Source organism: Lepus europaeus, chromosome 17 (genome assembly GCF_033115175.1).
Source record: "Lepus europaeus isolate LE1 chromosome 17, mLepTim1.pri, whole genome shotgun sequence".
NCBI lineage: Eukaryota > Metazoa > Chordata > Mammalia > Lagomorpha > Leporidae > Lepus > Lepus europaeus.
Window position 1 is genome coordinate 36,134,073 of NC_084843.1, and position 16,914 is coordinate 36,150,986.

General features: G+C 37.5%; 1 protein-coding gene across 1 annotated transcript in view; it reads right to left on the bottom strand.

Annotated features, from left to right (window-relative positions):
* The window catches only part of EXOC6 (exocyst complex component 6), a 188,924-nt gene that overhangs the window by 147,927 nt on the left and 24,083 nt on the right, over window positions 1–16,914 (bottom strand). Inside the window, exons 2-4 of the mRNA XM_062214680.1 lie at window positions 2,667–2,838; window positions 1,376–1,423; window positions 1,197–1,287 (exon numbers count right to left, since the gene is read on the bottom strand). Coding sequence (XP_062070664.1) covers window positions 1,197–1,287; window positions 1,376–1,423; window positions 2,667–2,838 — 311 coding nt within the window. The remainder of the gene's footprint in view (window positions 1–1,196; window positions 1,288–1,375; window positions 1,424–2,666; window positions 2,839–16,914) is intronic.

The window sequence follows — 16,914 nt, forward strand, 5'->3', positions numbered from 1 at the left end:
AAATATACATGAACTCAGAGCTGCCACCCAGCCTTGAAAGCAGACAGTAGCAGTGACAAAAGCCTTTTACTTTCTTTTATTTCTCTAAAATAGTCCTCTAAAGGGAATAAGCTGAATTCAGCTTTCTCATTCTGTCAGTACTAATGTTTTTTGGCTTATTACCAGGCAGGGACGAAACATTCGGATTTAGAGGCTGTCTTCATAGTTGTCACAGTGTATCCAGTATTATTCATCTAGGTAAAGAAGTGGGTTTCTCAACCTTAAAACCTAATATAATAAGCAGATACTTTATTTAGTCGAAGTTAATGTGAAAATATCCCTGGCGCAACAGAGGTTAACCTGAGAATTTCATTGATTCTACAAAGCAAAAAGCTTTTAATAATCTGTTATTTTGATTATAATATAATTTGTATGGTAAGCTAAATTACATTATATGAACATTATGTAAAACATCTCATTCTATTTCCCTGGATATGGCAATTTAGGTTCCTTTATTTAAAAAATAAGTTTAAAAATAGGACAGTGAGTTTGGATTTAGCTTACAATATCAAGGAAAAAAATGATATTCAAGTACACCTGCTTCCTTCTGTTTCTAAAGGATATTTCAACTCCAGGTGAAGAAAATACTGGTTTAGCCTCTTCAGAAGTTTTTGATGTCCCCATAATAGTTAAGCAATAACAGAGAGACCAGAAACCTAGTCTTTCCAAAATACAGGAGGAAATGCAAGAAAGAGGAAAACCTAGCACTTTCGATGTTTTCTTACCTTATCAGCAAAATGAGATTGTGAGCAAAGCAAAACCAACCTGTTAAGTAACAAACAGAAAACAATGGAAAACTAGAGGTAAAAAAAATTAGGCAAATTAGGCAAAGGCAAGAAAATGTAATCAAAAGACACTTTCCTCATGGGAAAGTATTCTAAGGGGGAAAAAGTAACAGAGGAGGGGTCAAACAGCAAACTAGATAGAAAGGAAATGGAAGGTGGAGGCTGTTCTAGGAAACTGATGTGACAATCAAACAGGGGCTTTATAATGTAAGAAAACCATGGAAATTCAGCTAACAGTGAACAGGAAAGATGATCATGGGCCTTGTTGGGAGGTAATCACCAAATAATCTGTAATTCCCGTAATAGAATGACCATATGCTTTTATTATAATTTTACCAGGCCAAGCTTTATATTATAACAAGTTTAACTCACCTGGAAGGCATAATTGTAATTTTTCTACTACAGTAGTGATATTCCTTTGCTGAATTCTACATTGAATAATATCTTCTGTTTGGACTATCACCTTTGAAAAGAAAAAAGTCCTTATTTTTAAACAAACATTTAATAGCATGTACATATGGAGTACATTAAAAATGTATCATTTTTCTCACCTCTTTTCCAGCATCTTGAAACCTTCGGTTGGTATCAGTAACTTGCACCTTAAAAATAATTTCACCTTAGTTAGACAAATATGCATAAAACTGCCCTGATGTAACTGCTCACCCTTGTAATCAGATCATGCTTCATGAGAAACTTAGAACAAAGAAATGCAAATTCAAATTAACTCTACAGCTTGAACTTGAACTTTTGATTGAAAAGGGCTTTTGTTAACTTCAATTACTTATGACAGTTCTTTTTAACAGATTCTGTGGCAAACTTCTCAAATTTACTCAGGATTTTTGAACTTTACTTGCTTCTCTAAGTCTGTCAAACAATTCAAATCACTGACCCAATTGACCACTGGTCCCTTTTTGATAACTTCAATGAGGTCTATGTGCCATTCATTGTCTGTAGGAAATGGTGATTGCATTTTATGGTAATTAAACATTCATACTTTGCTGAATGCAAACACTGGGTGGTTGATTAACATCAAACACGGAAATCTCAATCCACAGCAACATTTTAATGCTGCAGGTGCAGGCAAAACTCAACCTCAAATTTTCCCACATATTAAGTGACTCATTAGGTCATCATAGTAAGGAAGCACATTCTGGTTTATTAAAAATCTCATTAATTTCTGAACAAAGATGCTCAGTGACCTCATTGATGCTGTATTTGGTCTCTTGTTATCTGAATATCCTTTATATAATGGTTTTCTAATCATAACCTTTGAATTCTGTCTGCTAAGCATTCTAAATGTAAAGAAAGACAAATAGGACAATTCTTATAATTAAATATTTTATATTCCTACTGAACAAATCTAAGCCTCACTCAATATTTTTGCTGCTGACAGAAACTGTAGACCAACTTTCTATAAGAAAAATACACTGTTGTTAAGCTTTTTTTAAAAGTCTCAATATTATAATTTTAGAACAAAATCATTTACAGTAGTTTTTAAAGGATTTTGAATGATAGATTTTTATCACTATTATACTAATTGTCATTTTTAAAGTTCTAAAACTGCAAATAGGGCCTTTCATTGTATGCTTGTTTTGAGTTCATGTCCCCGCATGGAAAGAAATCCTATTAAGTCAATGCATTACTCGCTTTAGAAAAAAAGAGATTACTCCTGTCATTAGCAGGACAACTGTGTTAATAGAGCATAAAGAGCATTCCAAAATACATATACCCATTCACTTCTTGAAAGCACATTTAATAATGACTTGTACATATGTACTATAAACTAATACTTGACTAACTTAATGAGAACAAAGGTAAACAGAAACTTCACGTGTTTCTTACCTTCAGTTTTTCTGCATCAGTTCTTACTTTCAGGAGTTCTGTAATAGCATCTACAAAACCCTGATGATGAAAGTTACACATCTTCTCAATTTCCTTGTCATGATTACGGATACAAGCATCTAACTTTTCCATAAATTTCTTGTGTGCATTTGGTTGGTCATCATACACAGACCTGTATATATATAAAAAAACTAAAATTAACCTCTCAGTTCATCAAAATTTATTCTTTATTAAGTCCAAATTTGTAATAGCTGGTATCTTAAAATTAAATCTATGAACAAATAAACAAGTTTGAAAGTATTGTCTTCAGTAGAAATGAGTGGAAAATACTAATTTTTAACATTTTTATTTATTTATTTGAAAGGTAGAAATACATACTAACACTCTGCAAATGCACACAACAATCAGGGCTGGGTCAGGCTGAAGCTAAGAGCCAAGAATTTAATGCAGATCTCCCACAAGGGTAACAGGGACCCAAGAACTTGAGCTACCACCTGCTATCTCATGGAGTTTGCATCAGCAAGAAGCTGGAAACAGGAGCAGAGCCAGGAACTCCAACATAAGATGCCGGTATCTTAACCACATTGCCAATTTTTTTTTTTTTTTTTTTTGACAGGCAGAGTTAGACAGTGAGAGAGAGAGAGAGAAAGGTCTTCCTTTTCCATTGGTTCACCCCCTAAATGGCCGCTGCGGCCGATACAAAGCAGAAGCCAGGTGCTTCCTCCTGGTCTCCCATGCAGGTGCAGGGCCCAAGGACTTGGGCCATCCTCCACTGCCTTCCCGGGCCACAGCAGAGAGCTAGACTGGAAAAGGAGCAACTGGGACAGAATCCGGCACCCCAACTGGTTCTAGAACCCAGGGTGTCGGCGCCACAGGTAGAGAATTAGCCAAGTGAGCCGCGGCACCGGCCCAATTTTGTTTTTGAACGTTAATATTAAAAGAGCCACCAAACCTCTAGATATATCACAAGTTATCCAAAATTAAATATCTGAGGTACAGGAGAAGTGGGCATTTTCAACACTATTACTGAGTTAGGTCCACTTCCCAGAACGTACAAAAAACAATCTGTAGGGGCCAGCACTGTGGTGCAGAGGGTTAAAGCCCCAGCCTGCAGTGCTAGCACCCCATATGGGTGCCCGGTTCAAGTGCAGGCTGCTCCACTCTTGATCCAACTCCCTGCTAATGCGTCTGGGAAAATAGTGGAGGATGGCCCAAGTCCTTGGGCCCCTGCACCCACATGGGAGACCCAGAAAAAGCTCCTGGCTCCTGGCTTCAGATCGGCTCAACTCTGGCCATTGCAGCCATCCATTTGGGGAGTGAGCCAGTGGATGGAAGACATATTCTCTCTCTCTCTCTCTCTCTCTCTCTCTCTCTCTCTCTCTGTCAAATAAATAAAACAAATCTTTTAAAAAATATGTGACATCAGTCTCTCAAGAAGGGGAAGGCTGTATGTGTTAGCCGGCAAAAGAGGCAGAAGGTATGAGTCATATCTGGCCCCTCAATCAGGAGTCTTGGGAAAATTTTATGGGGTCAGAAGAGAGAAGTTCAGATGTGGACACACTGAAAGGGCAATTTCTGGCTAGAAGGCCCACAGCAGGACCATGTACAGATTGGTATGAAGAAGAGTCCAATCAAGTGAACACTGTAATCTATCAGATCCTTCACTTCCTGAATCTGTCCAATTTTTCTGTTTCCAATTGTTCACCAACTTTGGTTCCATGAGGAGGTGCACCTTTGTGTCATCTATAGGTTACAATCCTTTCTGAACATATGTCATTCAGCTACTGAATTGTAGAATGAACTAGCAGATAGGAGATCTGTGTCTGTATGCCTACCCACTCCTCCCCCCTCTGCCTTTAAAACAAACAGGCATATTCTTTAAAAATAAATAAATAAGGAAAACACCCTAGTTCTCTTATAACAGCCCAGAAAGTCCCTACGTAATTCTGTCCCAGTTAGCTCACTGGCCTCACTTCCTATTAGTTACTCTACATTTTACTTATTCCATACCAGCAACACCAGCCTCCTTGTTGGTTCTTGCAATGTATCAGGCACTATCTGATCCTATGCTTTGCACATCGCTGTTTCCACCATCTGCATCACATTTCTCAAATGTGGATGCCTCCCTCACCTCCTTCAGGTCTGTTATTCTTTTCTAGATGAGGTTTTTCTGTCTATGCTATTTCACACACACACATACACACACACAATCCCTTCTCTGCTTCACTTATTTTTTTACTGTCTAAAATAAAGGAGGTTATCACTGGGTCACTCACCACTCACTATCTCTCACTTGTATTTATTTTTTTATTTTTTTAAATATTTATTTTATGTATTTGAAAGACAGTTACAGAAAGAGGTAGAGACAGAGACAGAGAGATCTTCTATCCGCTGGTTCACTCCCCGGATGGCTTCAATGGCTGGAGCTGCGCCAATCCAAAGCCAGGAGCCAGAAGCTTCTTTCAGGTCTCCCACATGGGTACAGAGAGCTGGATCGGAAGAAGAGCAGCCGGGACAACAACCAGTGCCCACATGGGATACCGGTACTCAGGCCAGGGTGTTAACCCACTGTGCCACAGCCCCAGCCCTTACTTGTATTTATTACCTGTCTTCCCTCACTGGAATGTAAGTTGCAGGTAAGGACACAATTTTTGTCTGTTTTTTTCCTTTGTCCTCTGTTGTATTCCTAGCCCTAGAATAGTGTCTACCATTTAGCAGATGCTCAATAAACAATGGGTGGGTAGACAAGTGTGTGATGAAATCAGAAAGGTCACTAACTGTTTAGCCTCACAAAAGCCATCTAACTTCTCTAAATCTCAATTTTCTCAACCATAAAATAAGGACAAAAACAGTACCTAGAGCAATGAATAAGTAGAATTTGAAGATTAAAAACACAATAGTATTTACATTAGCATCCCCCAAAATAAAATACTTAGAAATCTAAAAAAGATATACAAGATCTATATAAGGGGGGTCAGCACTGTGGCACAGCGGGTAAAGCCGCCACCTACAGTGCCGGCATCCAATATGGGTGCCAGTTCAAGTCCCAGCTGCTCCACTTCAATCCGGCTCTCTGCTTTGGTCTGGGAAATCAGTAGAAGATGATCCAAGTGCTTGGGCCCCTGCACCTGCGTGGGAGACCCAGAAGAAGCTCCTGGCTCCAGATTGGCACAGCTCTAGCAGTTGTGGCCATTTAGGGAATGAACCAGCAGATGGAAGAGCTCTCTCTCTCTCTCTCTGTCTCTCCCTCTCTCTCTCTCTCTCTCTCTCTCCCCCTTTCTCTCTCACTGCCTCTGCCTCTCTGTAACTCTGCCTTTCAAATAAATAATATTTTAAAAAATTATTTATATGAGGAAAACCATAAAGCTCTAATGAAAGAACTACACAAATGAGATATTCCATGTTTACATAAATAAATCTTTAAAAAAGATTTATATGAGGACAACCATAAAGCTCTAATGAAAGAACTACACAGATGAGATATCCCATGTTTACAAAGAAGAAGACAATATTTTAAGGTATCAATTTTTTCAAATTTAATCTATAGATTCAAAGCAATCCCAGCCAAGATTCCAGAAAATTACTTTGTAGATATCAAAAAACTGATCCTTTACTTTAAACAGGCAAAAGATTCAGAATAGCCAACACAGTAATTAACTCAAAACAGATCACAGGTCTAAATATAAAATGCAAAACTATAAAACACCTAGAAGATAACATAGGGGAAAATCTAGATGACCTTGGATTTGGGTTGACTTTTAGATACAACATCAAAGGCAGAAGCCATGAAAGAAAAGAATTGGTAAGATAAATACCATTAAAGTAAAAAATTTCTGGAACCAGCATTGTGGCTTAATGGATAAAGCCACTGCCTGCAATGCTGGCATTCCATATGGGTGTTGGTTCAAGTCCCAGCTGCTCTATTTCTGTTAATGGCCTGGGAAAAACAGCAGAAGAGGGTCCAAGTGCTCTCTCATCTGTAGGAGACTTGGATTAAGCTCCTGGCTCTGGCTTCTGGTGAATGAAAGAACAGATGGAAGATATCTCTCTCTCCCTCTCAAATAAATAAATAAATATTTAAAAAAGAACCTCAAAATAGCAAAAAGACAAATAATCCAATTTTAAAATGAGCAAGTGACCTTAATACACATTTCTCAAAAGATGATACACAAAGCCAAAAAGTACATAAGAAAACATTCAACATCACTAAGCACTAGGAAATATAAATTAAAGCCACAATGAAAAAGCATGTTAACCTAGTTAGAATGGCTATTATAAAAAAAAATAATAATAATGATAACAAGTACAGGCAAGGATGCAGAGGAACGGAAACGGTCATATGCCACAGGTGGAAATGTAAATTAGTACAGCCGTTTTGAAAAACAGCATGGGGGATGGCACTGTGCCACAGTGGGTTAAAGCCCTGGCCTGAAGCACCGCCATCCCATATGGGTGCCCATTCTAGTACCAGCTGCTCCTCTTACAATCCAGCTCTCTGCTGTGGCCTGGGAAAGCAATACAAGATGGCCCAAGTCCTTGGGCCCCTGCAACCGCATGGGAGACCTGGAAGAACCTCCTGGCTCCTGGCTCTGGATCAGCGCAGCTCCGGCTGTTGCGACCATCTGGGGAGTGAACCAGCGGATTGAAGACCTCTCTCTCTGTCTTTACCTCTCTCTAACTCTGTCTTTTAAATAAATAAAATAAATTTTTGTAAAAAAAAAAAAACAGTATGGAGGTCCCTCAAAAATTACAAACTAGAACTGCATTTCATTCAGCAATTCTACTACTAGGTATACATTCAAAGAAAATGAAAACATGATGTAATGTATTTGTATTCACAATAGCCAAGATATGAAAACAATCCAGGTGCCAGCTGACAGAAGAGTACATAAAGAAAGTGTGGTGTAGATATACACACTAGGGTAGTATTCAGCCATAAAAGGAATAAAGTTCTGTCATTTGCAGGTAGAATTAAGTGAAATTAAGTTATATTAAGTAAAGTATGTTATATTAAGTGAAATCAGTCATATATAGAAAGACAAATACTTCAGCTACCACTGGCCGCTATCAGAGTGCCAGTTCAAATCCTGGGTGCTCTGTTCCCAATCCAGATTCCTGCTAATTCTCCAAAGAAGGCAGCAGACGCTGAAATGCTTGGGCCTCTACACCCACATGGAGTTCCTGGTTCCTGGGTTGGACCTGGTCCAGATCTGACTGTTGCAGCCATGTGGGCAGTGAACCAGCAGATGGATGGTCTCTATCTCTCCCTCTGATGCTCTACTTTTCAAATAAACAGATAAATCTTAAAAAAAAAAAAAAAAATTAAGACAGGGGCCAGCACTATGGCACAGCAGATTAAAGCCCTGGCCTGTAGCGCCAGCATCCCATCTGGGCACCAGTTCGAGTTCTGGCTGCTCTACTGCCGATCCAACTCCCTGCTGATGTGTCTGGGAAAGCAGCAGAGGGTGGCCCAAGTGGTTGGGTCCAACATCCACATGGGAGACCCAGAAGAAGATCCTGGCTCCTGGCTTCGAATCAGCTTAGCTCCGGCTGTTGTGGCTATTTTTGGAGCGAACCAGTGGATGGAAGATCTCTCTTTCTCTCTGTCTCTGCCTTTCTCTGTAACTCTTTCAAATAAATAAAATAAATCTTTTAAAACAATTAAAACCAATACTTCCTCTTAATTTTGCAGTGAATGTAAAATCCATTTAAAAAACTAAATTCATGTAGAATATAGCATCAAAATCAGAGTGTTTGAGAGTTAAATTAATAACATGAAAACTTCTTGGCATAATAACTGACACAGGATAAGTGCTCAAAATATACTGGTTGCTAGCATAATATGCACATAACAGACAACCAAATCCTTGTTGAAATAACTGAACCAGTGGCTGAATAATTGAGTACTACCTGAAATTATCAAATAAATATGGTTAACAGTCAATTATCCATGCTAAAGGACCTGTCTTCCAATAACATCTGACATTCATATATGGCCTTTTGCCTTTTTCACAGGTAGTGTTTCATTTATTTCTTAAGCCACACCAGGTAAAATGATACTGCCTCCTTTTCACAAATGAGGAAACAGTTATAGATATGGTAAGTGACTTGTTCAATATAGCCTAGTTAGTGACTAGGACAGAACAAGATTTGCTACATCTTACTTTTCCCACAATTAACACATATAATGAACAGGAATTCTTAATTAAATAACATTATTCCTAAGGGAAACTTATGTCCAAGAAACTTTTCTGATTTAGAGTGCTGTAAACAGCAAATTTTTATTTCATAATTTTAAGCGTATACTGGAGTTAATATGTATATGTACATTTCTAAGTTGTTTTATATATTTTAATAAAAGTTTGATGTTTATCTGGCTCTTAAAATACCAGATATTAAACAGAACATCCCAAAACAGTTGGCTCTTAGCTTTTTTTTTCTATTACAGTTATCACATTGTAGCAAAAATTTAACAAAAGATACTTTCATACTGCCCTATAGGGAGTCCTCCCAAGGGATGGTTTGAGGTCCTTTATAAGAGCAAAGGTAACACTGTTATCTCTTTGAAAAAAAAAAAAAAAAAAAGCTACACTAACATATGCATAAACAGAAAAAAAGAGAAATAGTAGTTCTTTCTCAGAAATCTACCTAATTTTATAAAGTTCTCAAAGTCCTCCTGTGGTATTTATTCTCCAGAATTATAAAGACACAGCCATTGCTATTTTATAATAATTACATTGCCAATACATCTATCATAGCCTCAAAGGGGAACTCCTCTTCTCATACTGATGTTATAGTATGGGAGAACACGACATGAGAATATATGCAGTACTCACACTCCATTAACAGAAAACCAAAGCCTACAATGGGTGCATCATTCACATTCTACACCTTCTGCTGTTAAACTAGAACCTTATGCAAACTGTTGAAATCTTTACTTAATTTATACTAAATTGATCTTCTGTATATAAAGATAATTGAAAATGAACCTTGATGCGAATGGAAGGAGAGGGGGAGAGGGAGCCGGAGATGGGAGGGTTGCGGGTGGGAGGGAAGTTATGGGGGGGGGGGAGCCATTGTAATACATAAACTATACTTTAGAAATTTATATTTATTAAATAAAAGTTAAAAAACAATATACTGAATACAAAAGTGAATGTAACCTAAATGAGGCATTTAGATTAAATGCTAAATTGCTTGCTCACTATATAAATAAACTTTTCTTTTTCTTCAGGCAAATTAAAGTATGTGGAATTTGAAACATACATGTATAACTATTCTTGAAATCATGGACATGTAATCATGCATACCCTGCCATATTTTCTGCATTCTATTCACTAAAAGCAATTCATTATGTTCTTTCCAGAAAAAAAAAAAAAAAAAACTAGAACCTGAAGTCCCAACAAAAAAAATAAATAAAAATAGCCTTAAGGCATTAGTATAGGCTGAGGATTCCTAGCTCAAAAATCTGAAATCCAAGTACTCCAAAAGTTGAAATTCTGAGGGCCCACATTATGCCCCAAGTGTAAATTCTACACCATGAAAACTTTCATATGTGATTATTAAATAAATTATACCTTTTACCTCTGTGTATAAGGTATACACCTATGTGCATAAGGTATATGAATGAAACATAAGTGAATTCTGTGTCTAGACTTGGGCCCCACCCCCAAGATGTCTCATTATGTATATGCTAATACTCTAAAATCAAAAAGAAATCCAAAATCTCAAACACTTCTGGTCTCAAGCATCTTAAGTAAGGGCTACTCAATTCCTACTGTGAATGAGAAGAGTAGGTGTTGATATGTTACTGAGTCTCAGTCTCTCCCAAACTTCTCCTGACCTTTGATAACCATTTGCAATTCCAGGCATGAGTACAAGTTAGTACCCCAAGTGACAGAACCATTTGTCACCTACAATCCATACCCATGAGCACAGTACATAGGAATAAAGTCTGAGAGATGAAGAAATGTTCTAACCCACAGGAATAAACAGCATTTAAAGAAAAGCATTAAGAGATAGGGATGGTGCCTGCATTCAAAATTTATCAAATGACAGAATGTTGGCCATAGAAAGGACTTACAAAGTTCTGAGGTTGTATCATCTTATTTTAATAGATTCAGCATGAATCAAAAAGCCAGGACTAAAAATAGAACCAATCATGGCCGGCGCCGGCTCAATAGGCTAATCCTCCGCCTGTGGCGCTGGCACACCAGGTTCTAGTCCTGGTCGGGGCACCGGATTCTGTCCCGGTTGCCACTCTTCCAGGCCAGCTCTCTGCTGTGGCCAGGGAGTGCAGTGGAGGATGGCCCAAGTGTTTGGGCCCTGCACCCGCAAGGGAGACCAGGAGAAACACCTGGCTCCTGGCTTCGGATCAGCGAGATGCGCCGGCCGCAGCGGCCACTGGAGGGTGAACCAACGGAAAAAGGAAGACCTTTCTGTCTCTCTCTCTCTCACTATGCACTCTGCCTGTCAAAAAAGAAAGAGAGAAAGAAAGAAAGAAAGAAAGAAAGAAAGAAAGAAAGAAAGAAAGAAAGAAAGAAAGAAAGAAAGAAAGAAAGAAAGAAAGAAAGAAAGAAAGAGAAAGAAAGAAAGAAGAAAGGAAGGAAGGAAGGAAGGAAGGAAGGAAGGAAGGAAGGAAGGAAGGAAGGAAGGAAGGAAGGAAGGAAGGAAAAGAAAAGAAAAGAACCAATCACTACATGCAGTTGATTTAATTATTTTCACATGCTGATGAAAACATAAAAATATTAGTCAAGAATTCTGCCTTAGTAGAGAGAGGCAGGAAAGGAGAAAGGGGTATGTATTATAACACTGGAAAGGGGCAGAAAGCAAAAGCAACTCTTATTCCAAGAATTTCTTGACATAGTCTGCATAGCAGGAATCATCAGTGTTTTCTCTGACTGGGATCTAGGTTTAATTATAGAGGCAATCTGGAGAGACACCGAGGGAGAAGCACAGGAGACGTGCCCTCTCGTTCAACAACTTCCCACAGTGAAGAGAGAGAAACCAGGACTCCTTCTGGCTTTAAGATGGTGATAGTAAAAATGACTATGAAAAACAAACAATATACTAAGTGCTTTACATGCATTAAGTATTCACTACAGCTTTATAATATAGGTTCTGTTGGCATCCAAGTTTACCAATGTAGTTTGGAAACATTAAGATCATAACTCAAAAGTCACACAGTAATGAGCCAAAATTTAACCCTGGGTTTACCTGACTCCAAAGCCAGCTTTTAACTACTAAGTTATATAGACTCTCCAATAAGCAACGCTGATAAGCAGCATGGAATGCAGAGAGAAAGCAGCACAGCAACCAACCAGATCACCTTTGAAGATCAACAATTGAGAATGACTCAACAGGGAATCCCTGATGTGCACTGTTGCACCCATCAGGGGAAATCAACCAATGGACAGAAAAGGGGATGAGAACTGAGGCATAGCTAATTGTTAGGCAGTATTAAATTACAAATGCATCAAAATAAGGAGGACTAAAGTAAAAAAATAGAGAAAATTATGGGCTCTCTACTCATCTCAGTTGAAGGGACTCTAGAAAACCTATTTTTCTTTCCTTTTTGTATTTCAATATTAGTTTTTATTCTTTGAAATTTTGATTTGCAGGACAGGAAAGAAAATACTGCTCAGCACTATTCATTCTTTGAAACTCAAGTGAGTTAACCGTTATATCTACCTAATTATAATTAACATATTAATGTGTCATACGTTACCATTCTAAATGTATAAACAATGTAATTTTAAAGGAAGTATTTTTACATCTTTCAAATTATCCCCCATAATTTTATAAGCTCTATTGAAAAATCTAATCAAGTTCTTATAAATAAATGATATATATGACAACACTAGCAAGAGTGAACTTTAAAAATTGGTAAATTTCCCATTACCCCATATCCACTAAAGTTGTATTTTAATGTCCGCATATAGACAGTGACATCAATACAAGGGAGTTTAGTACAGGTAAATTCTTACTTCTGGCAAAAGTTAATGCTACTCAGAAAAAATAAAGGTGCAAAACCAATTTTAAAAGACGATTTGACCTTGACACTTCATGTGCATAGAAAAAAGAGATGGCATGCAGCTGGCATTGTGGCATAATGGGTTAAGCTGCCACCCCCAACACCAACATTCCAAATGGACACTGGTTCGAGTCCTGGCTGTTCCACTTCCAACTCTACTTCCCGATAATGACCATGGGAAAGCAGCAGAGGATGGCCCAAGTCCTCAGATTCCTGCACCCATTTGGGAGACCCAGATGAAGCTCCTGGTTCCTGGCTTCAGATCAGCCCAGCCCGGGCTTTTGCATCCATTTGGGGAGTGAACCAGAAGATGGAAGATCTCTATATACATCTCTCTCCTTTTCTCTCTCTCTCTCTAACTCTGGCTCTCAAATAAATGATAAAAAATAAATCCTAAACAAAAAGATTGCTTTTGGTACTAAAGATTTCACATATTTTAATTTTAGCAACCAGGAATGAATAAAAAACACTGATTATGTATCAAAAGCACAGCTCAAATTTTTTAGAAGTACAAACATACTTTCTATTTTCATGATATCAAATCTGTACAGCAAAGTAAAGTGTTGGAATATGAGTTATTACACAGTATTGGAAGAGCTAATATACCAGACTTGTGGAATTTAAGTAAAATCTTTCAGACGCCTTTTTGAATTGTGTGTATAGAACTCCACCTAGTGGTTATAAAATAAATATAAAAATAAGAATACACTAAAATGCTGAAACTGTTAAAAATCAATGCTTTTATCATTAAACCAAATGTTTTAACTGAGAAGCCTAAGTTACTTCAATATTTTAGATAGATGCTATATACTCTATAAATAAAATTAATGATTTTCTATAATTTTATTTTTGTAAGGAAATGGTCTTTCTGATAAAAAATTCACAAGTTACTACATGATAAAGAACTCTCTTGCTGTTAACATTAGACTATTTTTTGTAAAAGTACATAATATCCTTATACCATTCTCAGCATCTTTTTCCTTTCCTGTATCTTAATTATAAAGAATAATTCCATCATAATAACTGTGAAGAAAATAAAATGTCTTAGTTTCCTAAGAAGTTTATTTTTACTTCTTTGAATTAAAACAATGCCTACACTTTGAGAAAAATTGTTACAATCTCAAAATATCTAATCCCAATTTCCACAAATTACCTTATTTACTAGAGCACTATAATTCTTTTCCTAGACAAAGTAAAAGTATAGCTTTTTTCTTCCAGAATGTTTTGTTTAAAGATTTATCTGAAAGTCAGGGTTAGAGAGAGAGAGAGAGAGAGAGAGAGAGCAAAGACAGAGATTTTCCATCCATTGGTTCACTCCCCAGATGGCCACAACACCCAGGGATGGGCCAGGCCCAAGCCAGGAGCCAGGAGCTTCATCCAGGTCTCCCCCGTGGATGCAGGGGCCCAAGTAGTTGGATCATCTTCCACTGCCTTCCTAGGTGCACCAGCAAGGAGATGGATCAAAAGTGAAGCAGCCTGGACTCCAACCAGTGGCCCATAGTGTACCGCAGGTGGTAGCCTAACACACTATGCCACAACGCTGGCCCCATTGTCAAATCTTTTTACAAATCTTTATCAGAAGATAAAATTTCATACTTTTAGCTGTCAAAAATCATATCAGCTGCTTCTAGCTTCCACTGGATGCTTTCTAATGTCATTATCTACATTCTGAATTATAACTACATTATTTGCAAATTCCTCAATGATACATTAGACTTAATTTTGCATTTCTAGCAGTATGAATTTGTTTTTGCATTCTTTTGAGCATTCTTTAATTTTTCAGCCTATAGATATTTTTACTAATTTTTCACCAATGCTTCAAATGGCATATCAAGTTTAACTTCCAGCATATCAACCTTAGTTTTGCATTTCTCATAAACATTTCACAGTAATGAAATTATTTGATACTTCTTTAGCAATTTAATTTTTAAAAAATATTTTATTTATTTATTTGAGCAGTAGAGTTACAGACAGAGGGAGAGACAGAGAGAAAGTCTTCCTTCCTTTGGTTCACTCCCCAGATGGTCGCAACGGCTGGAGCCGCGTCAATCCAAAGCCAGGAGCCAGATGCTTCTTCCTGGTCTCCCATGTGGGTGCAGGGACCCAAGGACTTGGGCCATCTTCTACTGCTTTCTCAGGCCATAGCAGGGAGCTGGATTGGAAGAGGAGCAGCTGAGACTAGAACTCACGCCCATATGGGATGCCGGCGCCGCAGGCGGAGGATTAACCTACTGTACCACGGAGCCAGCCCTAGCAATTTAATTTTACACTGAATTCTTTTCAGATTCTAGATACCAACTTAGAATCATCTAATTGGAAAAAACTAGATAACTAACCATATTTACTGATTAGTAGTAAAATTTTGGTTATATATACTAACCAAACTATAAAATATATTATTTCTGAATATTAAATATAATTTATAAGACAACCATGCTACTAACAGCTTTTGACAAACTAAGCATTCTTAAAAATGCTATTCAGGAGGTACCTTTCTCTGAAGGGAAGAGAGAACTTCCACTTTGACTATGACCCTATCGGAATAAGATCAAAGTCAGCGAACTCTAAAGGCTTCCATAGCCCTGGAAACTCATGACTAGAGCCTAGGGACATTACTGACACCATGAATAGGAGTGTCAAATTGTTAAGTCAGCAACAGGAGTCACTGTGTACTTACATCCCATGTGGGATCTGTCCTTAATGTGTGTCTAATGTGCAGTGATGCTATAACTAGTACTGAAACAGTATATTTCTACACTTTGTGTTTCTGCGTGGGTACAAACTGATGAGATTTTTACTAATTATATACTGAATTGATCTTCTGTATATAAAGATAATTGGAAATGAAAAAAAAACCTGGTGTTAAATTGGAAATGGCATAGAAAATTAATTAATTTTTAAAAAAAATATTATGTAGGATCTCTGTCTTTAAGCGCTGTACACTGTTATTTAATGCTATAACTAGTACTCCAACAGTATTTTTTTCACTTTGTGTTGCTATATGGGGGCAAACTGTTGAAATCTTTACCTAATATATACTAAACTGATCTTCTGTATATAAAGAGATTTGAAAATGAATCTTGATGTGATTGCAAGGGGAGAGGGAGCGGGAAAGGGGAGGGTTGTGGGTGGGAGGGAAGTTATGGGAGGGGGAAGCCATTGTAACCATAAGCTGTAATTTGGAAATTTGTATTCATTAAATAAAAGTTTATTAAATTTAAAAAATGCTATTCAGAAGACAGTTTTAAAAGTAATCACAGGAGCAAGCATTTAGCATACTGGTTCAGATGGCCACATCCAATAAGAGAGTGCCTTGCTTTGGATTCCAGCTCCAGCTCCCAATTCCACCTTCCAGTTAATGCACACTCAGAAGCAGAAGGTGCTAGCACAAGTAGTGTGGTCCCCACCATCCACGTTGAGTTCCCAACAGGCATGTGGGGAGTGAATGAGTGGATGAGAGAGAAGCACACACTCTCGCTCTCCTTGCTCTCCCTCTCAAACAAAACATACAATAAAAGTAATCACAAAAAGCTTACTGGAAATTTCAAAAAGTTATTAAAACCATCCTATCCAATACATATCATTTGTTGTCAAATGCAAAATAGTTTCAGAAAAACCCAAAATTTCTATATATCTATAATTTTGGTATATTCATCAAATTGCTTTGCAGCAAACTAACCATTTGGCAACTGATCTAAAACCAAGATTTAGAAATATTTCCCTACACAGAAGTACATGAAATATTGAAATTCAGAATAGTACACACATAAGCCGCAAGTAGAAGAGGGCAAATACATAACAAAAATAGCTGTGTGAACCTATTTTGCCCTGATAAAGTAATCAGCAGGTCTCTGTGCCTCCTGTACAGATCCTGGAAACGAGGGGAAGTTTTGCTGATATACTGTTCGTTCTTACCTGTGTGACTACTTTGTTTTCTGGTAAAATTCAGTATCCTGGGCTATGTAAATTGAAAGTTTAATATTATCTTTCAGTGGCATCGTCTTTCCAACACTAGTTATCATTCACGTGAAATCCTGCATCTAGAGTCAAAGGTAGGACCTGAAATACTGCAATTCATTTCAGGAGCCTTAAAATATATTCAAGGAATCTAAAATTTTAGGAATAAGCCATTTGAGAAACAATGGGCTAAAATATTACTCAAATAAAATATTACAGCAAATAAATTATCATTTGGGAGAAGGCCATCCTTTTTAA